Source organism: Carlito syrichta, unplaced genomic scaffold (genome assembly GCF_000164805.1).
Source record: "Carlito syrichta isolate Samal-C Ts95f unplaced genomic scaffold, Tarsius_syrichta-2.0.1 Scaffold305193, whole genome shotgun sequence".
Classification (NCBI taxonomy): Eukaryota; Metazoa; Chordata; class Mammalia; order Primates; family Tarsiidae; genus Carlito; species Carlito syrichta.
Window position 1 is genome coordinate 292006 of NW_007249289.1, and position 25424 is coordinate 317429.

The 25424-nt window shown below is 46.7% G+C and overlaps 1 protein-coding gene across 1 annotated transcript in view; it reads right to left on the reverse strand.

The window, feature by feature from the left end:
- Positions 1-25424, reverse strand: part of WDR49 (WD repeat domain 49) — a 134153-nt gene that overhangs the window by 57019 nt on the left and 51710 nt on the right. The window contains 3 exon segments of the mRNA XM_008061292.1: positions 1786-1901; positions 8205-8369; positions 22663-22896. Of these exon segments, the coding sequence (XP_008059483.1) occupies positions 1786-1901; positions 8205-8369; positions 22663-22896 (515 nt within the window).

Consider the following 25424-nt stretch of genomic DNA (forward strand, 5'->3'; position numbering starts at 1 on the left):
CCGGCTCACAGGCATCTGACTCCAACCCATGAGGACAGTCATGTGGGATGTGCCCAGAAAAGCCACAGGGGCGGAGCTGCCCAGGGTCTTGGGAGCCCACTCCTCACACCAGCGTGCCCAGGACGTGGGACATGGACTTGAGAATTATGTTGGAGTGTTAATGGTTAGCGTCTGCCTGTCTGGGTTTCACAGTTGCGTGGGGTCTGTTGCCACTTTTTTTGTGGCTAATTCCTCCTTTTGGAATGAGACTGTTTCCCCAAGGCTTGCACCACTGTTGCATCTTGGAAGCAAATGACATGCTTTGATTCTACAGGCTCACACGTGGAAGGAAATTGCCTTGCGTCTCAGACGAAACTTTGGACTTTTGGGTTGATGCCGGAACAAGTTAAGGCTTGGGGGGACTTCTCAAAAGGCATGATTACATTTTGCCATGCGAGAAGAACAAGCGATGTGGGGGAATGGGGGGAATGATATAGTTTGGATGGCTGTCCCCTCCCAATCTCAGTGTTGGAGGTGGAGCCTAGTGGGAGGTGTCTGGGTCATGGGGGACAGATCCCTTATGAATGGCTTGATACTGCTCTCACAGTCATGAGTGAGATCTCACTTTATTCGTTCATGTGAAAGCTGGGTGTTCAAAAGAGCCTGACGCCTCCTTCTCTCTCATGCTTCCACTGTTGCCACGTGACCGGTTTGCTCCCTCTCCACCTTCCACCGTGACAAAAATCTTCCTGAGGCCTTGTCAGGAGCCCAGCAGATGTCGATGCCATGCACCACCATGAGCCAGATAAACCTCTTCTTAAAATAAATTACCAAGCTTCAGATATTCCCTCGTAGCAACACAAAAGACTAGGATGATTGAATTTGCTCCCAAGATCAAGTAGAATGGTCTGGACTGTGGTTTCTTTCTTATTAACAAATTGCCCTTGAACACGAGGCAGTGTTTGCTGGTCTGCATGTGCACATTTGCATCGGAGGAAGTCTTTCCTATGACTGAGAAAAATCCCCAAATACATACTGATGGTTTTCCAGGCATAAATTCTGACTTAATCCTAGCTTCAAACCACGAAGATCATAATTCTATAGTAGATGATGTTGGGTAAATTATCTATTAGAGCCATGTTTTGTGAACTGTTGAATGTATGGAAGATGTATTTTCAAAACATATCGCACTTCAATTTTCTTAGTCCTTATGCAATGCTGTAGAAAGGCCCTGTTTATGATCCCTGGGTTCTCTCAGGGAAAAAAGGAAAGAAAAGTAATTTTCCTCATAATGAAAAGGAAGAATTGCTCCTCCAGAAGAGTAAGTGGGTTTTGAAAAGCATTTTCTGTATTATTACCAAGGAGGTGTTAACACAGAGCTCACTGGGCTATTTCCCTCTCGCGCAGCAATTGAAAATAAGTCACGTAAAAGAAGAAATGAGTTTCCTCTTCAGTTGAAGGAATGCAATCTACACGTTGGAATTGATAGTAAAGTCTGGGGAGCTTTTGGACCGTAGAAGTGAGATCACATCCCAACCTGAAATGGTTAGAGAAAAACAAACTGCTAAAGCCAGAAGGAAAAACCTCATCGCATTTCTCCAAGCCACCCAAGTTTTGTGATCTTAGAGCACTTTATTCACAAAGCATTCAGTCAGTTCTAACTGGAGAGCTCCTCACCGTGGTCACCAGCAACGGACCACCCACACTCAGCCAGGATGCTCACGATTTCTTTTCTCTTAGATTTTGATTCAAATAAAAATCTTCTCCTCTTACCCTTCTGTAGTTTTGCATGCAACATTGTCTTACCTTGCCCAGCCTGTGACCAGTATTGCGTTCTGGAGAACCAGGATTTGAGAAATATCCACAGCTCCATCTTGACCAACATAGAGCGTGTGGTGACAGTATCCATTGAAGTCCCATATCTTTAAAAGAAAAATTAAAACCATTCTTGAGACAGGAAGAGAAAATGTCTTCCTGTAATAAGATTATCTCAAACTTCTTTGTGTACATTCTGAACCAGGGTTAATTCACTTGGGATACAGAATAATTAAAGAAAATCCACTAATCATTTAAACTTAGTCATTATACTTATTACTCTTATGATATTGTGAAATATGTATTTAGCCTTCATCCCAGCTACCTGGCACACTGCTCCTAAAATCCTTGGAAACTCCATGAAGAGAGTCTGAATAGTATGCTAATGACATCACTGGTGGTTGGGTCCCCTAGACAGCTTCAGGGTGGGGCTGGTCACAGGAAAGACCGAGGCATGATTAGAGGGTGGGACTTTCACCCTCAACCTGACCTCCAGGGAACAGAGAGGGGCTGAAAGCTGAGTTGACTTCCAGCGGCCAGTGAAGGACTCAGTCATTCCTAAGTAACGAAGCCTTCGTGAAAACCAAAAGGGAACACATCTACGCTGTTGGTGGGAGTGCAAACTAGTACAGCCTCTGTGGAAAACTGTGTGGCGGTTCCTAGAAGTTCTAAAAATCGACCTTCCATATGACCCCGCAATCCCCCTAATGGGAATATTCCTGGAAGAACTCAAATCACTCTATAAAAAAGATACCTGCACACGTTTGTTTACCGCAGCATTGTTCACAACAGCAAGAACATGGAACCAACCATGCTGCCCATCAAAAGGGGACTGGATAAAAAAAAGTGGTACAGGTACATGATGTAATATTACACAGCCATAAAGAAGGACAAAATCATGAACTTCGCAGCAACCTGGATGGACTTAGAGTCTATAATACTAAGCGATCTTTCACAGAAACAAAGAACTGAGCATCACATGTTCTCATTCACAAGTGAACCTTGAACAACTACCATAATACTATAAGAAAAGGATTGACTGTAGCAGGAAACTGTGGAGAGGAGGGGGAATGGGGAGGTGGGGTTGACAGTAGTGCAAATCTGCCTGGGGAAGGGGGGGCCACACCTCATCCATAAGGGTACCTGCACGGTGAGTATTTGCGTACCTAACCCTGAAATGTACCCCACATCTTTAAAACAAAAAAAAAAATTTTTTTTTTTGAGTTGGAGTCTCACTCTGTTGCCCAGACTGGAGTACAGTGGCCGCTCCTGGCCACTGCAGCCTCGGCCTGCTGGGCTCTGGCAATCCTTCCGCCTCAGCCTTCCGAGTAGCCAGAATTACAGGCATGCGCTACCACACCCAGCTGATTTTTTGATTTATTGTAGAGATGAGGTCTTGCTGCCCAGGCGGGTCTCGAACCCGCGGGCTCAGGCAATCCACTCACCTCAGCCTCCCAAAGGCGGGGGATTACAGGCTGAGCCACCGAGCCCGGCTCAAAATAAAAAACTTTTAAAGTAAACAAAAAAGAAAACCCAAAAGGATAGGGTTTGGAGTCTCTGAATAGCTAAACACATGGAGATGGCTGGAAGGTACCGAGCCTCGCATGGAAGGAAGAGCCATGTCTCTCCCCACATGCCTGGCCCGGCTCATCTCTTCCATCTGCTGCTTGCTGTGTTTTCCGTCTCCTTCACAAGAAATGAGTCCATGCAAGTGAAGTGCTTCCTGGAGTTCTGAGAGCCACTCTAGCAAATTAATCAAGCCCAAGGAAGGGGTCATGGAAACCCTGACTTATAGCCAGTCAACTAGAAGCACAAGTTACAACCTGTGCTTGTGACCGGCATCTGAAGGGGAGGGGCAGCCTTGTGAGAACACGGACACTGACACTGTCTCCAGGTAGATGGTGTCAGAATTCAAATTCGATCAGAGGACACCCGGAGGGTGTCGTCTGGGGAGTCCACTGCAGAATTGGCATGTGGGAAATATGCCCACACACATTTTGATGACCGGCAACGTGTGCGGTATTGAGACCGAGGATAAGAGAAACTGACTCTGTTTTTCTCCTATACAGTCATGCGTTGCTTAACAGCAGTAATGCATCCTGAGAAATGCGCCCTTGGGTGATTGCGTCGTCGTGCGAACCTCACAGAGTATACTCACACACATCTAGATGGTCTAGTTACTACAAACCTGGGGCGTGTGGTCTAGCGTATGGCCCCTAAGTTTCTCACCTGCACACATGTGACTGCATTGTATACTGTAGACAACTGTACCACGACAAATACTTGTGTGTCTAAACCGACACAAGGCAGTATAATCTTTTTTTTTTTTGAGCCGGAGTCTCACTCCATCGCCCAGGCTGGAGCTCAGTGGCATGCTCACAGCCACCCCAGTGTCGATCCGCTGGGCTCTGGCGATCCTTCCACCTCAGTCTTCCAAGTAGCTGGAACCACAGGCACACACTACCACACCTGGCTAATTTTTTTTTTATTGTCTTGTAGAGACGAGGTCTCACCAAGTTGCCTGGGCTGGTCTCGAACCCACAGGCTGAAGAAATTCACTTGCCTCGGCCTCCCAAAGTGCTAGGATGACAGGCTGAGTCACCGAGCACGGCCAGTATTATAATCTTAAGGGGCAACCACTGAAACACAGTCTGTTGTTGGCTGAAATGTTGCTTGAGAGTGCATGGTCATACATATCTTGGACTCGACTTGTAACTCTATCAGTCTGTTCTAATAATAGCTGGTTCAGAGGCTTTCCATGAAAAGAGATATTGAAGGGAGAGGTAATATAAAGTCACAAAGAGCCACATTTTGGAATCTGTTGAAATCCCGTTTTTTTTCACTAACTGTGTCTCTCTATATTTCTGTTTTCTTACTCGTGACACAGAGCCTCACTGTTCAAGGACACTTAGAGGACTAAACATCTGATACGGAGCCTGAAACAGTCATCGTGTACTAGGCTTCCCATCTTCTGCCCATGAGATCGCCTGTTGATAGCAGGTGCCAGACCCGGTTCTGAAGAGGGCATGATCTCAGACAGTGGAGGGAAGGCCTCAGAGAGGGCATTGTCAGCTCAGGAGCGGCTAAAACCAAGCCCTGCTGTGAAACATCCCAAGTGGGCGCACTCCATCAAAATCAAAACGCATATGTCCTTTGGCTTAAAAATTCAACTTCCAGAAAAATCATCCCACAGACACACTCATATGTGTGAGATGACATATTTTCGAGCATATTCCTGCAGCGTTGTTTACAAGAGCTAAAGATTGGGATCAGCCTAACTGCTCACTCATGAAGGATTCAACGATCAGATATGGAACTTCTACCAGTAGCATCTGAAGTAGCCATCAAAAAGAATGAGTCACTGTGTGTTTCTAGACTCTGCCAAAACTCAACCAGACATGGAACCTTGAGCAAGTTGCCTCAGCTCTTTGGGCTTCAGTTCCTCACCTGTAAAATCAGGATGACAATAGTAACAACCTTGTAGGGGGGGCGTGCACCTGCGCGTGCGCGTGCTTAGAATGCTGCCTGGTTTCTTGTATGCATGCAATAAAAATTACCTGAGATCATTACTATTGTATCCATTCATATGGCTCAATGTCCAAGACAGAAAAATGCAAAATGCTGACCAGCATGAACAGTGAGTTGCTATCAAGAAAAAAATGGTGGCCGGGCAGAGTGGTTCAAGTCTGTCATCTCAGCACTTTGGGAGGCTGAGGCAGGAGGATTGCTTGAGCCCCGGAGTTCAAGACCAGCCTGGGCAACATAGTGAGACCCAGTTTCTACAATAAATTGAAAAAAGAATTAGCTGGGCATGGTGGTGTGCCTATAGCTCTAGCTACTTGGGAGGCTGAGGCCAAAGGCTTGCCTGAGCCCAGGAGGTCAAGGCTGCAGTGAGCCACGATCATGCCACTGCACTTCAGCCAAAAAAGAGACAAATGGTGCCCTTGGGCAAGAAGGATGCACAGGCACCCAGTAACGGGAAGAGCTGGGAACAGGCATGAGAAAGAGACTTTCTTTTCACCATACGCCTATTTTATATTTCCAAGTTCTTATTGTATGCATACATGGATTATTCAAATCATCAGTTTTAAAACAGATTCTCCTGAGTCATAACAAATCAGGCAATAATGTTAAGCATTTGATTATATAGGTATCTTAGTTATAAATGAGATGGGAAAATGTCATTCATTCTTGTTTCTTGGATGGACCAGCTCAACCCTGGTTCGTGTGTCCTACCCAGAAGTTGCCAGATTTCAGAATTCGGTTGTGCTATCGTGATAAAGATGGATGCACCTTCCAAAGCTGTGACTATACTACTAACCTCACATTAACCTAAGTCGAAGCTTGAGTTGAGACCTGGGGAGTGCACACACTCTTCCCTGTCACCGTGTTTTCCTCTGCCCCTGGCTCTTATCAAGTCCACCGACAATAATTCCCTCAATAGGTACTGCAAGGACCTGGCTGTCCCCAGGTCCTACCATGTTCTGTAGCTGGGGCCATGCTAGCAAGTCCTCACTTCCACTTGCCCTCAACTCCACATTCAGCTACTTTCCGCGACAGAGGCCAACAGAATCTCAGCCACTCATAGCTATCCGTTCAGTTCTACCTCGTACTCCAAGACGGGTCTGTGATAGCCAGCTTGTCCTTTTTGCCTAAACCACTGCCCAGTAGGTTAGTTCTAGCAACTCATCTTTTATCCTGCCTCCACTCCTGGGGCTGGGCTTGTCCCTTTCCAGCTCTCCTGCAAACTTGGCTCCTGACCTATACCTCACTCCGTTAACCTTCCAAGAGGCCAGGCCTTGCTGACTTCCAGGGGGCCTCCCTCTTCCCACCACGGCACCTCCTCCCACAAAGGGCCACCAGCCTGGAATCCGCTGGAGACTCGCCCCAACTCCGAGGAGATCCTATCTGCCTATCCTGGTAGCTGAATGCATCACACGCCACACCTTGGAAGGCAGTTTCGCACCTCTTCTGCCCCAAATTTCATGGGGTGAGAGACATCCAACGTGTACTCAGGAAATGGCCTCCTGGGGCCTCAAAGGGACACAGACTCTCTCCCACCAAAGACTCATTACTCTTGGGGCTGAGGGGAGAAGGGAGGGTTCACTGGTGGGTGTCACTTCGGACTACGAGTGTCTAGCTTTGTATCCAAAGGTAATCATTTTGCAAAGTAAAATAGCGCAATCCTCCCAGAAAACATGAATGATCGTTACAGAAGGAGAAAATTAAAAGCATAAAAGAGTGTTGGTATAGGATGGATAATAACTAAGATTACATTTGTTCTTTCTACTATCTTTCTTCACTATCTGACTACATTCACCTGACAAAAATGCAAATTCCAAAATAGGATTACTTTTTTTATTCTGAAGAAAATAATATTTATTTACCATTTGTTGTCATAACTCAGTGATGTGTAACATCAGAGTGAGTCAAGATTCACTAAAAAATAGGATTACTCTAAAATATTGATTTTTCTGAAAAATTTGCATCTATGCCATTTTTAAGTTTACCTAAGTTGCCCTGATTTCTCATTGAATAAACATAGAAAAGGAAGACTAGAGACATTAACTGAAGCCCATGAAAATTACCCACACATTTTTGAGTTGGAGTCTCACTCTGTTGCCCAGGCCCACCTACTATGCTAATTTTTTAATTTATTGTAGAGATGAAGTCTCGCCAAGTTGCCCAGGCTGGTCTCAAATCCCTGGGCTCAGGCAATCCTCTCGCCTCAGCCTCCCAAAGTGTTGGGATTACAAGCTTGAGCCACTGCGCCCGGCTTATTCAGGCATCTTATTCCCCAAAGTCATCCCTACACAGTACATTGAAAAGAGGGCTTTCTGAAATGAGTAAGCCAAGTTGTATTTTTTTTTTTTTCAGAGACAGGATCTCACTCTGTTGCCCAGGCTGGAGTACAGTGATGCGATCACAGTTCATTGTAAACTCAACTTTCTTGGGCTCAAGCAAACTTGTCAACTCAGCCTCCTTAGTAGCTGGGACTACAGCTACGCACCACCATACCTGGCTAATTTTTGAGATTTTCTTTTCTTTCTTTCTTTTTTGTTTTTTATTTGGCAGGGTCTCTCTATGTTGCCCAGGCTGGTCTCAAACTCCTGGCCTCAAGGGATCATCCCACCTTGGCCTCCCAAAATGCTGGGATTACAGACATGAGCCACCGCGTCTGACTTGTATTTTTATTCTAAATAATGTAGGTAGGAAAATCATGTCTTCATTTTCTCACAGAGGTTTTTTTTCCTAGCAGCTCTGTGATGCGATGATTTGAGTTACTTGGCTCTGGTCATCTCCCTGCTCGCAAGGCCAAAAAGGCAAAGCCATGCGTGTCCACTGCATGTCGCCTCACACGACACTTCAGTCCCTCATGTCTGGGTAGAAAAGCATCCCTGTGTTCGCACCTTCACGGTCCCATCTGTGCTGCCCGTCAAAAGCCGCGTCTCATCCGCATCCAGGGCCAGGGGGCTGATTTCGGCGTTGCCGTGGCAACTGGTAAACTGCTTGATTTTCTGCCCTGTGTCGATCATTCAGAAGGTGACAGTGGACACCACATCTGAGCTGATTACCTAGGAGAAAATAACATTGTAGAGAAATTAAGTATCGCCCCAGAATCCACCATTTTCATTTCAGTGAGGATGTCTCGCCTGCAGGCTTCCAGAACGGAGACACCCCAGCAGACTCTGGAATGCTCTTTCTCTCTGCCCACTAAGCCTATAACATTTCCAGTCCTAGACCAGGCCTGAGGTCATGAAGTCACTATTCTCTTTGTAGGAGAAGATAGGAAGCTGCTTTCCTTGCCCACCACTCAGTGGGGGCGTCTACAGGCCATCTTGAAATCTAATTCTCCTGAAAGTAAACCTAGGAAGCTTTTCCATTTAGATAAGAATGCTGATTCCACCAGTCGCGGTGGCACTCTGACGCCATTCACTAGATAGAAAGAAACATTTTATTATAGATTAGCTTTCGTTTAGCTCTCAGAAAAGAAGCACTAATGGCCATCATGGGAAAAGTTAATTTCCACAAATTACTAGAGCGATTGCTTTTAAGACCGTCAGTCCCTTGCCTTCCTTTTCCCCAAGCCGCTGTGTGCATTTTTACAGCTAAACGCAATTATCGGTGGGTCACTAAAAATAACCGCCTGGGTTAAATATGAATTTACATATATACCCCTAGACGAAGGCAGCAGAACAAATGCTATGGGGGCAGGTTTGTATACAGCAGTCGAGAGGGAGAAGTGTTAGAGTGGTAGGTGGACTGCCAATTTTAAGAGATTGATAGGTTAAAACCACCTTGCGAATGTGACTTTGGAAACCAAAATCATGGAATAAAAAAATAGCAAACCAGGTACAGGGGCTCATGGCTGTAATCTCAGCACTTTGAGAGGCTGAGACAGGATTGTTTGAGCCTAGGAGTGTGAGATCAGCCTGGGCAGCATAGTGAGACCTTGTCTCTACAATTTTGTTTGTTTGTTTGTTTTGTTTTGTTTTGTTTTGTTTTTTGAGTTGGAGTCTCACTCGGTTGCCCAGACTGGAGTGCAGTGGCCGCTTCAGCCACCGCAGCCTCAACCTGCTGGGCTCCGGCGATCCTTCCGCCTCAGCCTTCCAAGTAGCCAGAATTATAGGCATACGCTACCATGCCCAGCTGATTTTTTGATTTATTGTAGAGATGAGGTCTCTCTGCCCAGGCGGGTCTCGAACCCGCGGGCTCAGGCAATCCACTCACCTCAGCCTCCCAAAGGCGCGGGATTACAGGCTGAGCCACCGAGCCCGGCTTACAATTTTTTTTTTAAATCCAGGTATGGTGGCATGGACCTGTCGTCCCAGCTACTTAGGAGGCTGAGGAGGGAGGATCACCTGAATCCAGGAGGTCGAGGCTGCAATGAACCAAGATTGCACCACTGCACTCCAGGCTGTGTGAGAGTATGACCCTGTCTCAAAAAAATACAAAAAAAAGAACAAGCACATAGACGCCTAAACAGGAAGATGTCTAAAGCAATACCTAGATTTTGAAAAAACTTAAAGCATTTACTTTCCTTCTTGGATACTGATTTCCATTATATAAGTGTGAATTTATTAAGAATATGTTACATTTGAATGCTACATTTCTGCAGTCAGCTGGGTTGAAGTTTATGAAATGTGTCTTCAGAAGGACGGATAGCTGGCCATCACGCACGCATTAACTCACTCATTCATTCTACAAACACCCACAGAAAATCCCCTCTGTGCCAGCTCCCGAGGGCAATGACACTTCACAAGGGGTTTGTAGTCACACCTGTGCAGTGAAACCACCTGGAGAACCTTCAAAAGCGCCACTGCATCCCAGACCAGAGACGCTGGTCCAGCTCGACCAAGCAAAGGTGCTTTCCAAGAGCTCCACAGTTCATTCCGATATGCAGCCTGACCAAGAGCCCCTGGTCTGGATGGAGAAACAGATCCATGCCAAGCAGTGCTGCAAGGTTAGAGGTAGCTGGGTGAAGATTCCCAGAGGAGGCTGCCCTTGATCTGGGATTGAAGACAGAAGCGTGTTTATGACAAGGTGGCAAGCCTGCACACTTGGCATTGCATCTGCTCTTTACAAAACTAAGTGAAACAACATTACAAGCAGTATTTTACCAAGGATGAAACTGAGGCTCTAGCCAGCTATGTAGTGTTCCCAAGCCTGCATACCTATTAATAGGTTTGAATCCGAGGCTGCCTAGGATGGCCACACCATAAGGTCTTCATCTCTTCCATCTTAGAACCCCAGACCATTAAAAGCTCAGATAGAAGAGAAGAGGACTTGGAGGATATTCCAAGCATGAGGAAGAACAAAGTTTAGCAGGGCCTGAGCGCAGAGTATTTGACGGGACAAACACGGAGGGATGCCGGCTGAGGACGAAGAGGGGAGGTCAGATTTTAGAAGGTTCAGCATGTAGTTCCAGCAACTAATTTTACTGGGAGAGGGCCCGTAGCTTTCATTGGTGACCCCTGGGGTCTACGATTAATGCAAAAGATTAAAAGCAATGTTATTGTTCTTTGTCAAGAGGAGAGTAGTGTAGTGATCTTGGCGGTTGGTTCTCACAACAGTGTGGAGAACGCACTGGGGTTTTGGAAGATCACCTGGGGGCTGCTGTGACATACAGGGGAGAGATTCTCACCCACCTCGGAAGTTCTAGAGGTAGAAAGGAGAGGAGCACCGGGCTCGGTGGCTCAGTCTGTAATCCTGCACCTTTGGGAGGCTGAAGTGAGTGGATTGCCTGAGCCCGCAGGTTCGAGACCCGCCTGGGTAGCGAGACCTTATCTCTACAGTAAATCAAAGAATCAGCCGGGCGTGGTAGTGCATGCCTGTAATTCCGGCTACTGGCAAGGCTGAGGCGGAAGGATCGCCGGAGCCCAGCCGGTCGAGGCTGTGGTGGCTGGGAGCGGCCACTGCACTCCAGTCTGGGCGACAGAGTGAGACTCCAACTCAAAAAAAAACAAAAAACAAAAAAGGAGAGGAGGGGCTGAAAGAAAAAGCCTCATTTAGGGTCAGCAAAGAGCTGGTCATGAACATGTGATCGTTTTTCCATGAAATTACAAACGCCAACGAGACAATTGCTTAAATGATGTCAAACTGTAGGTAGGCTACACGTTTTCTCTCGGTGAAATCAAAAGCATTACACAGCTAACTACCCTTGTTAAGCCACTAGGTAACTTCTAGGACAAATGACATGGATTTTGGAACAATGTGACCTAATACTTTAATTCTTGTTCCGTGTAGCAACTGTGTTTTTATTTGATTTTGTTTGTTTCGTTTTGTTAAGAGCGCTGGGTCTGGAGTCCGCTTGCTTGAGTGTGCATGTCAGCTGCCTCACTCACTAGTTGTCTGACCTTGAACGTTAAGGTCAAACACTTTGCTTCACCTCTGTAAGCCTCCATTTCATCATCGGTAATCATAGTAACCACCTCAGACCACTGTTGAGATGTTTAAACACAGTACTATTCCTAAAGCACTTACCACATTGCGTGACATAGTCACAAACACGCCATAAAAGTGAGCGAGTGTCACTGTTTTGTCTAAGTTGTGTCTGCCTGACCTCTGATTTAGGCTAGTATCACTTTGCATATCCACATCAATTAAAAAAAAAAAAAGTACCATACTTTCCTCCAACCATGACAGTGAATGCAGACAACTACATTTGAGAAGCCAGATTTCAGATGCACATTGAAATTTTAAGTTATATTGTGAATCGCTCATAGAATTGCTGAGGAATTTGGGCTCAATCCACTCAAGACAAGACCATGAAAACAAAGTTTTCCAATCATGTGTGAAAATGTTGATGGTGGTCTTTTAAGGAAAGGTTAAATGTTAAATAAATTAGTGTATGCATAACAGTAAAACAAAGGAAAGAGAGAAAAGGTAAAACATTGTGGAGGATTTTATAATACCGATTTAGAAAGCATTGTTTTGCTTTTTCTTATTCATGCATTTATTTGCTTTTATCATTATCTTTAATTGACACATAATTGTCCCTACTTTGGAGACAGCGTAACATTTTGATACGTGTACACAATGCGTAGTGATCACATCGGGTATCCTTCACCTCAAACATTTACCATTCTTTGTGCTGAGACATTTGAAATCCGCTCTTTTAGCTATTTGGAAACATACAATAAATTGTTGTTAATTACAGTCACCCTACAGTGCTACAGAACACGGAAACTTATTCCTCCTATACAGCTATGTTAAAAAGCATTCGCTAGCCGGGCTCGGTGGCTCGGCCTGTAATCCCGCGCCTTTGGGAGGCTGAGGTGAGTGGATTCCCTGAGTCTGCAGGTTCGAGACCCGCCTGGGCAACTTGGCGAGACCTCATCTCCACAATAAATCAAAAATGAGCCGGGCGTGGTAGCGCACGCCTGTAGTTCCAGCGACTTGGAAGGCTGAGGCGGAAGGATCGCCGGAGCCCAGCAGGTCGAGGCTGCGGTGGCCGGGAGCGGCCACTGCCCTCCAGTCTGGGCGACAGAGTGAGACTCCAGCTCAAAACAAACAAACAAAAAAACTCCAAAAAAGCATTCACTAAGCAGCCATTATGTGCTAGGCATTTCAGTAGCAAAAGACGGGCCTTTCCTGACCGAAACCAGAGGACGAGATAAAACGAAATACGGCCACGCTCCAAGGAAAGACTGACGTGCTCCATCAAGGCTGGCATCGCCCACGACGCCCAGCACCTGACCACCCACTGCACTGCCTGCGCCTAACGCAGACATTTGACCAGGAGTCACAACACCACCTTTGCTGTTCTGCACTCTTTCCCCACCACCGGCTGGCCCCAGCCCGCATCTCCTCAGCGTCCTCTTCTCTCTCTGCTCGTGGAACCATTCCTCACAAAATCTGAATCAGCAGTGGCAGCACCTGCAGCCAGTCTGATTTCATCCCGTGGCAAGCGGCCTCATGGTGCTGTCTTCAGGAAAACCAGGCACTGAACCTGCCTGGGTCACAAACGCACGCCCACCCTTAGCCAGGTCCACTCTCCCTGAGATAATCTTGGAAGACAAGAGGGACAGTGCAAGGGAAAGACTCACGATGCTGAGTGAGAAGTGCGGTTAATGTCACTCAGCAGATGCAGGAAGTGGTCTGACTGCAGGCGGGACTTTATTTTCAGGAAGTGTTTCTGTCAGAGTTGGAGCGCAGGGATACGTGTTGGCGTCACATTAATATGCCACACTCTGATGACACCAACCCCCTCTCCGTGTGCAGTCTATTCCTGTCTCTCTCGGAGACAATCAGGAATAGACCTCAGCCAGCGAGGACAGGCTTCTAATAGCCACACTCCAGTGTAGACGGGCCTCATGACAGCCGAGTTCTGACAGGAACACATGCTGTCTTACATGCCTCAGTTAGGAACCATTTAGGGGCCAGGTGTGGTGTCTCACACCTGCAATCCCAGCACCCGGGGAAGGCTGAGGTGGGAGGATTGCTTGAGCCCAGGAGATTGAGGCCAGTCTAGACAACATAGTGGGACCTCACCCTACAAAAAATTTTTTAAAATGAGCCAGGGGTGGGTGCACACGCCTGTATCCCCAGCTACTCAGGAGGCTGAGGTGGGGGGGCACCTGAACCCAGGTAGCAGTGTGCTGTGATTGTGCCACTGCACTCTGACCTGGGTGACAGAGTGAGACCCTGACACAAAAAACAAAAACCAAGAACTGTTTAGGAATACACGGCTTCCTCTGCTTTCTCTCATCTGACGCAGTCACAGAGGACCAGGTGACTCCACAAGAGGCATCACCTTCCTCTGCTTTCTCTCATCTGACGCAGTCACAGAGGACCAGGTGACTCCACAAGAGGCATCACCGAATTGCCTCCCTGCTATTCCAACCACATCTTCATTGTCTTTTGCTCACATTCTGGACCCTAGGTCTAAGCAAGAAAAGGAATCAACTGTTTCAGCGGCGAATGTCTCTGGTTACCGGGGACTGAGATATTGCTTTGATTGCTGTTTATAATCTACGTTTTTAAGTCACTGCTGGTTATGGTCCCCTCAGACGAAGCAGGCGACTTCCTTTATTTCCATCTTGTGGCAAATCTCTAGAAGTTACATCCCAGTGAGTAGGGAGGCAAGGAGAATGACAAGACCCCAGAGTGCTGCTACCAAGTATTCAGAGGGTTGAAGGCAGCCATTCTTTAGTTATAAAGCTCGTTCCCTGGCTTTCCCCTCTTCTTAGGTTAATCTGGAATTAGGTCTTTGAAGTTCATCCCTTGAGGCCAGGAGCCATGAGTCATGCTTGCATCTTGGGAAGTCAGTGTAGGCGGGGATGGCTTGAAGCCAGGAGTTCAAGACCATCCTGGGCAAAAAAGCAAGACCCCTCTCTCTACAAAAATGTTTTTTGTAAACAAGCAGGGCATAGTGGCATGCAGCTACTCGGGAGGCTGAGGCAGGAGGATTGCTTGAGCCCAGGAGGCTGAAGCTTCGGTGAGCAATAATTACACTGCTGCACTCTGGGCAGCAGAGCGAAACTCTGTCTCTTTGGGGGGGGGGAGGGAGGGAATGTGTCCTTCCTTGAGTGAGTTGAGTGCCTGTAACATACGGGGCACTGGGAACACAGCGGTGAGTACGCCCTGCTCTTATATTTTGTGCAGGGAGATTAGAAACTGGATCAGAAAAAAAGAAAAAAGCATGTATGTATAAAAGATGTTTGGTTGCTATAAAAGTTATAGCTGAGGAGGAAATAAAAATAGAGCTGAGAAGGAAGCAGAGGGCATTTAGGGCGAGTGCAAACTTGGAGGAAGACATGACTGACTGAGGGAGTGGGCTGTGCAGATGCCTGGGCGAAAAGAGTTCCAGGCAAAGGAAGCAGCCATGCAAAGGCCCGGGGGCCGAGTGGCCTTGGCCTGCTCAGGAACTGTGGGGGGCCAGAAAGGCTCAGGCAGGGTGAGGGACAGAGGGTCGCTGTCTGGGGCTGGTGCCAGGGACTCAGAACCCTCCAAAACATAAAACTCCCACAAGAACCGGGGACAAATCAAAAAATTCCAAAAAATCACTTTCCTCTATTTGGCTAATATTCATTTACTGTTTATCCCTGCTTTATTTTGTGTGTCTTTATATACACTATCCTTTGCCCTTAACAGCAATTCTGCAAGAGGGTATTATAACTTTTATTCTATGGATAAGACAGCTGAAGCTGAGAGGACTTAAATCACCTGCCCTGTGTAAAGCATTGGGAACTCTGCCTGATTCCAAAACCTCACCAACTCCCTCATTCTGAAAGTACAGCTAAGAAAAACCCAGCTCTAAAAAACAGTTGAGACTGTGATGATGAGAGAGGTTGAGAAAGGGCTCTCTCCTATTTTACTGATGGGTTTAGTGTAGCTTGAAGACAGCCTTGGGTGATTTGTTTATTTACTTGTTTGTCTATTTATTTTTGAGGAGTCAGGGCCTCAGTCTGTTGCCCAGGCTGGAGTGCAGTGGCGCAATCATGGCTCACCACAGCCTCAACCTCCTGGCTTCAGGCAATCTTTCCGTCTCAGCCTCCCGAGTAGCTGAGACCCCCAGGTAGCTGAGGCGTGCATCACCATGCCCTGCTAATTTTTAAAAGTTTTTTGTGGAGATGAGGTCTCACTATGTTGCCCAGGCTGGTTTCAAGTCTCAAAATCCTGGGCTCAATCCTCTTGCCTTGGCTTCCCAAAGCATTGGATTTACAGATGTGTCTGGGGCTTGATGGCTTACATGGCCTTGTCTGAAACAGTGATGGCATCTTCAGTGGTGTAGTCTTGCAGACTTTCATGATGTTCTTTCTATCAGGGTTCTCTTTCATAGCATTGACAAGCCTTCCCCTAAAGTGCTGTGTGTCATGAGTCCTGAAGGTCCACATGACCCCTCATCTAAAGGCTGAATGAGACATTGTGTTGGGGCAAGTAGACCACTTGGACACTTTCAGTGCTGAATCGTGGGGTCCTGGGTAGCCAGGGGCATTGTCCAACATCAAAAGAACTTTAAAAGGCAGTCCCTTGCTGGCAAGGAACTTCCTGACTTCAGGGACAAAGCATCAATGGGACCAATCCAGAAAAGGTTTCCCTTGCCCAGGCCTTCCTGTTGTACAACCAAGACACTGGTCACTGGTATTGATCTTTTCGCTCCAAGGCTCAGGGCTCAGCAGCTTATAGATAGGGGCAGGCCTGATCCTAAACCCAACGGCATTTGTAGAAAACAGCAGGTTAGCCTCTCCCTTCCTGCCTGAAACCCTGGTGTGTTCGCTTCTCTTCCCTTTTGATAAATATTCTTTGTGACTTTTCTTCTTTTTTCAGAAGGGCACATCCATCAGTGTTGAAAACCTGTTCAGGTAGGTCTCCTTTCCCCTCCAGGACTTTCTTAATGATGTCTGGGCACTCGTCTGCTGGCTCTTGGTGCTTTCCCTGCATCTGGACTCTTTTAAACCAGAGCTCTTTCTAAAATTATCAAACCATCCTTTGCTGGCATTAAATTCTACAGCTTCAGATCTTTGCCTTCCTTTTGCTTTAAGTTGTCATGTAGTGACTTTGTTTTCTTTTCACGTTAGAGTTTGTCACGTTAGAGTTTGTAGGTGTGCCTTTCCTACAACAATCCTGCACCCACAAAATGACTGCATTTTTAACAAAAAGTACATGGTTTTTGTAGCGGCCAGGAGAGGTACAGGGATGGCTTCATGAATTTTCTTTTTTTACAGTGGTCTTGGGCTGGGTTCATTTATTTTGAAATGGCACAACCCTGGCTGCAGACCTTGAATCTACGCATCTGTCAAGCAATTCAGCTTTCTCCTGTAGTGTCATGGTCTTTTCGTGCTTCCCGGGAGCACTTTCAGCATCACTGTGGCACTCGTATGGGGCCCATAGTGTGATTTTAAGGTATTGCTTGAAGCATGACAAGAAATGTGTGCGAGGTCCTGGAGAGATCACTCTTTCCTGCAATACGCAATGTACAGGAGCGACAAATTACTCAGGTGAAGATCATCAGTGTCACACGGCCTTTCAAGCGGTACTCACAACACTTGAGCTCACCACAGTGGCAACAGGAGGTGGCTTTGAAATTATTGAAGTCATACAGTAACCACTACAATAAATTTTGTATAGTTATGAGTTAAGGCCACATCGTAGCATTTGTTTACATTTTTCTCGACTGTGAATGGTGCCACATCCAGTCTGCGTGTGCGTGAGCTCTGAAACATTTAACTTTTTAATAATAGACTTGTGCATATTTTGTGGCAGCAAATTATAAAATAAACTAGTATCTCAATGTATTTTATGCATTCATCGCATACATAACTGTTTCTTTTCTTTTTTGATATTTCTAAGCTATGCAGTTGTTTTTCCAAATTGTTGGTCATCTTCAAAAAGCGTCCCAATGTAAATATTCCAATGTATTATACAGGCTCATCTGTAGTCCCAGCTGCCTGCTTGGGAGGCTAAAGCAAGAGGATCACTTGAGCCCAGGAATTCAATGCTGCCGTGAGTTGTGATTGCATCACTGCACTCCAGTCTGGGCAGCAGAGCAAGACGCCTCACTTAAATGGCTTCTCCCAATTCAAATCAGTGTTGTTCAAGGGTCTGCTGTAAATTTGGTGGCCTCCAGGGAAGGAAATTAAGCAGGCAGAGATGGGGGATAAAAGGAAATTTTGCCACATGCGTTTTTGACCTTTTGAATCTCGTGACGTGTAAATTGTGTTACTCCTCTCAAATGAATCATATTAGATAAGCAAACGTGTGTGAACATGTGTATGTGTGCATGTTTGGGGATAACCTATAAGACGAGGTACTTCCTCATCTCCACGATGCGACCAGAGCCACAGTCTTGGGACTGACACGTGCCCAGTTACAGCTTTGGGTGGGCCAATGATGCAAAACTGGACTAACGGAATGGCTGCCACTTGGTGCCCAGCAATAGGACAGGAATGGAGAAAATGTTCCTTAGTGTTCACCAAGTTCTATTCAAAAGAGAAACTCACTGATTTTGCACTACGTACAAGCACTAAGAAGGTACTGTCTTGTAAGTTGGAGATAAATTTCCCTCAAGCCAGTCCTCTTCCTTTCCTCAGATTTTGCAGTTACTCAGAGCACTCCCTGCTGAATCGTTTGGATTCTCAAATACCTCAATTCCCAAAAGATGGTGTGCAGGAAAGAGGACAGGAGAGGCACTGTCACCAGAAAATTATAAACCAGTCACCAAATGTCACGTGTTTATTATAAATTCTGAACAGGCATATGTATGCATAGAGCTGTTCTGCGTTCATCTATATTTAGTTAAAGTAACTATAAATTGTAAACAGGGTTAAAGGTGGAGATATTTTTTCTATAAAATAAGGAATAGGATGGTACAGATCATAACGTTGTACGGATGTTATCCATGTATAGATAATGGAATTTTTAACAATGAAGAATTCTCCTTAGTGTTTATTTATCATTGACAGGTTCTTTATATTGTGTCAGAAGAGAGAAGCTAAAAGCTGGACTTACATGGTGATAACTATGTGCTTGTAAGTGAATCTTGCTGGAGCCAGGGCAAGGGCTGTGACCCAGCCTCTCTTCATATTTAATGCACGCTTTGGTGTGGCCCTTCCTGTGATTGTGTAAGAATCAATCCTCAAGAAATAGTACCACTCTGGAAAAAGTGAAGAAAGTCCATTCTTCAAATCTGCAAAGCCAACATATCTCCTGATTATGGGAACCCCAGCGAGGACCTCAGAGTGCTGCCAGAGAAAGCAAACCAACGGCCATTGCCTGACACGTCTCCATATGGAACCACGTATGTGATGAATATGTTTACTCTTTGAGGTTGGGTACTATGGTAAGACTCTGGGAGGAAATTTGTACCATACGCATCTGATATACATGTCCTTTAGCCTAGAAATCTAGTTCTAAGAATTTACCCTAAAGAGATATAGTCAAAAGAATGAATTTATTTATGTACCCAAAAGTTCCTACCAGCAAAGTTTCCATCAAGGCAAATGGAGCCGTAAATTATGATACACACACATACAACAGAAGACCATGTTGAATTTTAAAATGAAAAAGTAGATCTACATGTAGGTGCAAGGAAGTATATTCCAATATATCACTGAATAAAAAGGTAGGCTCTAGGGCCACATATATGGAAAACAGTCCATGCACAGAGAGCTGTTTAAAGCATGCTGACGACACTGCAGCAATATTCCTTTCCTTATTTGAGAGTGACAGGGTTGCTTTAATTTCTGACAATGAGAATGTAATGTTTTGCATGTAATTATCAAAAAGTTATTTCAATAACAAAAAATAGTACATGTCATTTTATGTGTTAAATTTGACAACATCTCACTGTCTAGCTTGACTATAAACATGTCCAAGATAAAAAAACAATGAAAACATGATCTATTTCACAAAAATGCATAAGTCTGCATCATTAGGATGAGGACCAGAGTGACATCACAAACGTATCTAGTCCAGTTTGCATGCTATCTGGAAATACATGTTGTCGAATTTCCTAATAGCCATGCGTTTTCCAGAAAGAAAAGAAAAGCCGGGTGTGGCGGCTCAAGTCTACCATCCCAGCACTTTGGGAGGCCGAGGCGAGAGGATTGCCTGAGCCCAGGTGTGCAAGACCATCTTGGGCAACTTGGTAAGACCTCATCTTTACAATAAATTTTTAAAAATAAGCTGGGCATGGTAGAGGGTGCCTGTAGCTCCAGCTACTTGGAAGGCTGAGGTGGAAGGATCGCCTGAGCCCAGCAGGTCGAGGCTCGATGGCCTTGAGTGTGCCACTGCAGCACTCCAGCTTGGGCAACAGAGTGAGACTTCGACTCAGAAAAAGAAAGAAAGAAAGAAAAAGTCTTCGTTTAAGAACTCAGTGCAAAGATGGTTCATGAGAGTGGCCTCCAGGATATTGAGTTACTGGATGTTGAGTAACTCCAGGATATTGAATAACTCTTTCAAAATGGCCCATTCCGGGGACTCTGCCACCCGGTCCCAATGTGTCCTGTTGTCAAGGTGAAATAAAGCACGTGGTTCCTTTGAAAGGTCTTGCGTGGCCTAACACTTTCTCTGGTGAGGCTATGCTGTCCCAAAAGGTAGACATATGCCAAGCTGCCCTCGTGCAGAAACTCGTTAAGCTCCCCCTGAAGTCCAGGTACAACAAGATCACAATGAAGCGTGGGCAGCATGTTGAACGGCAGCAGCAGGCGGGAAGTTTCTCATTCCATTTGGATGAAGGGAAAAACCAAGAAAGGCGGCTGGAGAGCCAGAGAGCAGGAGCCCAGGGCCTGGGAAGCACAGCTCCTGCCCCACGGGAGGCGGGAGGGGAAGGCTGACCGGACCTGGCCGCTGGGGAGTGGGAGACGGGGAGCTTCCCTTACACCGAAGCAGGGAAGAGAGGACAATGAGGAGAGGAGAGGAGGCAATCCCCTGGGAAAACAGCCAAGGAAGGGACTGGTGCTCGGGAAGAGGAGGGAGCGTGGTTGGAGAGGCCCGGGGATGTCGGGAGCCTGGGACCGGCCAAGCCCAGCAGTCGGATGTGTGCGAGAACCACAGTGGGGAGGACAGGGTGGGGGTCGGAGGAGGTGAAGGGGAAGGGGGAAGAGAAGGAGGAAGGAGAGGAGGAAGAGGAGAGGGAGGAGAGGGGAAGGGAGAGGGAGGAGGAAGGGCGACATCCCCCCTCAAGGGCGCCCCCCAGAGGGGCAGGCAGGGGTCCCACCACAGTCCAGGGCTAGCAGGCATCACGCACCACGTGGCTGAGTGCAGACTGAGGACCCTAAGACAGCAATCAGAAGCGAGAGTCCTGCAGCAGTAATGCTCACGCCGGGAGGCATGGGCGCCTGGAATCCTCCAGGGATGGAAGGCAGCATGGGAGGCAAGAAGGCGGCCTCCAGCAGGCCAGCCCCAGCCCGACAGCCTTGTGGAGAGGCACACATTGTTCCCCCTGTTAGTCCCCTCCCCACAGACATGCGCACTTTAGGAAGTCCGTACATTGAAACTCGGCCAGGGTATGGGGTCTCCCAGCACCCGAAATCCCGTCTCTCCAACCCAGCAGTTTCCAGGACTTTTGGTCTTGTGATCCCTTCATGTTCTTAAAAATCGGCTGGGTCCAGGGTCTCACGCCTTGTATTCTCAGCACTTTGGGAGGTTGAGGCAGGAGGATCACTTGAGGCCAGGAGTTCGAGACTAGTCTGGGCAAGAGAGCAAGACCCTGTTTCTATAAAAATAAAAATAAATAGCTGGGCGTGGTGGTGTGCCCTGTAGTCCCAGCTGCTTGGGAGGCTCAGGCAGGAGGATCATTTGAGCCCAGGAGGCCAAGGCCACGGTGAGCCATGATCATGTCACTGTACTCCAGCCTGGGTGACAGAATGAGACCCCAGCTCAAAACAAAACAAAAACAAAAAAATCTCTGCAGATCCCATTAGCAGAATGTTCTCTTGGAAACAAATGGATCTCTCCATGGCTACCAGGTTGCCCAGTTAACTGGTTGCCTTTGTAAAGCAGTAAAACATTTAGCGGGAACGTGTCCCAACAGATGGAATTCAAAATGACTTGTTTTCTAAAGGATCATACCTCTTGGGACAACCAGAAACCACACAGAGGGCTTCCACGGGGCACGGGGCTCTGAGTCGCTCGTTCCCAGTGCGGACTCAGAAGCTCCTGCAGAGGGCAGGAAGCCTGGGCTGGGGTTATTGTTTAACTGGACACAGGCTGGACACTTGCTTCTGCGTGGCCCCGATGTGCTGTGAGGACCTGACCCCACGAGGTGACCGCAGCAGAGGGAGCATCGATAGCACCTGCTCTGTCCTGGTGCCCACAGGCCACCCGGCCGGGCCTCCTGTCCTCTGGGAAGGGCCGTGGTCCATATGGCATCCCGATCCCTCATGGAGATGCAGGCCGGGCCACAGAACGTAGTTAAATGCAGGGAGACACCCAGCACTCGAGCTGCATACCAAGCGCTGCAGCATTAACCGGAGCATTTTATTATGAACACATTCCGGCCCGTTGAGAAGCATGGCTGGGAAGTGGATCTCTGCTAATTACGTCTCATGCATATTTCAGAACTTTCCCAGGGAGGCCAGAGGATAGTATTCGTAAAAGGAAGTTGGCAGCCAGGTTCGCTGGCATTGGCGCAAGGCCAGTAGGCGACAGGGATGAGTCCAGCTGTGTCCCAGGCTGGGTTTGTCTTTGAGGGGACATGGTGACCCCAGCACGGCCGCCACGTCCCTGGCTGGGCAGGCCTCCCCCAGCAGACCCCCCTCCCCCGGGCACACAGGATTGCGGGCAGCCCGTGGCGACTGTCATTTCTTCCCCATGCTGACCTTCTCTAGATTTGCCTTCCATTTTACTGGGGCTTGACTTAAGGCCACGAGCCTTGGAACATGGGGACAGGTCAGGAGAACAACGGAAGGCAGGCCCCGTTACCTGCTTGAGGAGCGAGCTGTATGCCACGCAGGTGACTGCTGTCTCGTGGCTCCTCACCCATCTGCCCGCTTTGCGGTTCATCGCCAGCAGGGCGAGCTGGTTGTTAAATGAGATGAAAAGGCATCCGTGGCCCTCGTCGAAGTGGAAGAGACACCTGAAGTCCTGACTTTTGGGGAAAGCACAAGCTATCCTCTGGATGGACAGCTGGTGGTGAACATCCCAGAGTCGCAAAACCTGTGTGAAAAGTGACGCATTGCTCTCAGCGTGTCAAAGAGAATGCTAAGTTTTGACCACCCTTGACACCAGCCAGATGGTAGTTTCTTCCACAGTGTCACAATTGCTCATAACTCTTAGCATATATTATTTTGTATTTTACTCACCGGTTTAAACATCTCCTAAACTGTCCGCTCCTCTGAGAAAGGGTTTGGTTTTTCCCCTCTGTCCCTGGAATAGGGGTTGGCATTTAGTGAGTGCTTGTGGAAGGCAGAATAATGACCCCAAGGGATGCTGCATCCTGATCCCCAGAACCTGTGGAGATGTTATCCCACGTAGCAAAAGAAATTTTGCAGATGTGATTAAGTTAAGGACACTGAGATGAAGCCACTGTGTTGGATTATCTGGGCTAGAGTAAGATAGAGCAAGACCCTCCCAAGGCAAAGCGTCAGACCCTAGGCTCTGACCTCCTGGGCCGAATCTCAGCTCCATGCCTTGCGGGTGGGGCGGCCTCCGGCAAGTTTCTTTCTTTTCTCCAAGTTTCTAAGGTAGCACCCACCTCACCCAGTTCATTGAAAGTACAACACCGAGCATGATGACCAGCCTGTCACAACAGTCTATTTTTGTTGTGTAAATATTAGACTCTAAGAGCAGCAAAGATTATTTCAAATAAACTGGCCTATCCTGCCCTAATGTGAAAATTCTTTCTGTCTTTTTCTTTCTTTTTTTCTTTTTTTTTTTTGAGATCTCATTCAGAAAGATTTGGTGCATGTTTTATAGGAAGCATTTTCTTTTCTTAAAAAATTTTTTAATTTTTAATTTTAAAGACATGAGGTACAATTCAGGACGAGGTATACAAGTGGTCAGCATACAGGTAAAGTTTGGGCCTCCCTTTGGTCTCCACTTGGCCTGGTTTGAGTTCAGGTGCCCTTATTGATGTTGTGTTCCCCCTGCCACTCCCACCCCGGTTGTATCCTGCTGAGAATTATTTCTAAATTATCTATATAAGGTGGCTTCTGTTTAAATGAGTGCTTATTACCCCATAAGATAGGCAACCTCATTGTTCTCAACCTATTTTAAATCACATACCACTTTGGAAAAAAAAATCTGTTAAAAATGATGGTTCTACTCCCCTCCCCAGAGGCATGGACCCATGTACACATACACTTTTATATACATGGAACCATGTGTGCATGCATTTACACATGCATAGACCCGTGCGTGCAGGCACTTGTCCGTATGTTTCCTTTGGGTACACAGACACACACACCTCATATGCATATCAGCAGGTCCTGGGAACCTACGGATAAGACTCTCCAGGGTAAGCGTGACATATGCTCTTCCAGAGACATCCTCTTCTACCCTTGACTCTACCCACCCCTTTCCACATCTGCACATGCCTCCTCCTAACTTCCTGCAGGGCCAACAGTCCCGGTTACTTCAACCGTCTTCACATCAGCTTTCTGATCCCTCCACCACCCAGCGTGGCGGCCCCCTGATTCTCTCTCACTCTCTCTTTGTTTCCACCTCCTCTCCAGGACAGGATGGTTATCCAGACCTTGTTTACTCTCATAACCCGTGGGCGGATGTTTCCACAGTATGTAATCTAATAGTACCAGGGGGCTTTTCTCCAGCCCGTGTCTCTGTACCCCAGCCCCACTCCCTGAAGGCAGCCTTCTTTTACTCTTCCTGGTCGGTGGCTTTCTCCATAACACGAACTAACATCACTTTATGTGTGGACGAGGGTGTGTATTGCATCTATTATTCATATATAGCTAATCACTCACTTCTGAAAGAAGAAAAATTACCTCTGCTCCTTTCCCCCTTTCTCTTACCATTCCTCCCAAGCTAGCATTTTAATTTTTAGTCCTTTTGGTTCTTTTAATTCAGGTGATATACTTACACATTGATTGTTGACTAATTTAAGACACTTATCTCTGAGCATCTTAGGATCTTCGAGGGTCTGTTTTCAGCAAGGCACTCAGAATGGAATAAATATTTCAAGTGTGTTCTCATCATTACTGGTGCTCTGGTTTCTCTAAAGAAGTCCCTCTTTTGCATTAGCTGATCCAGCCTTTCCATCACGCTTAATCATGCAGACAGGATTGAGCAAAACTCTAGATCTTATTCCCATAAACAAACAATCTAGCCAGGTGTCTATTATTGTGTCTTCAAGAATATTATTTTTAAGCCAAGACTAGGGTATTTTCTAGTTTTGATCCAGAGTTTCAATGGGACAATATCATTCTGATGCTAATTTAATTGTATGAACAATTCCTTTGTGACTTGTCCACGTATTGCATAGGACACAGCGGATGCTAAAAATAAATTTTTTGAATTCAAGATTGTGGTTCCCCTAATAATTATGTCTTTATCCAGCTAATTGATGAAAAGATTCCAAAGGGTAGGCCCAGGGATATAGCACCCCACAAAAAAACTGCCTAATTTCTACATAGTTACTTATCCTATTGCAGATATCTACTCCACAATGAAACTCCATGAGAGTTTCTCAAACATCTTACAGAAATAATTGCACTTGGTGTATAGGC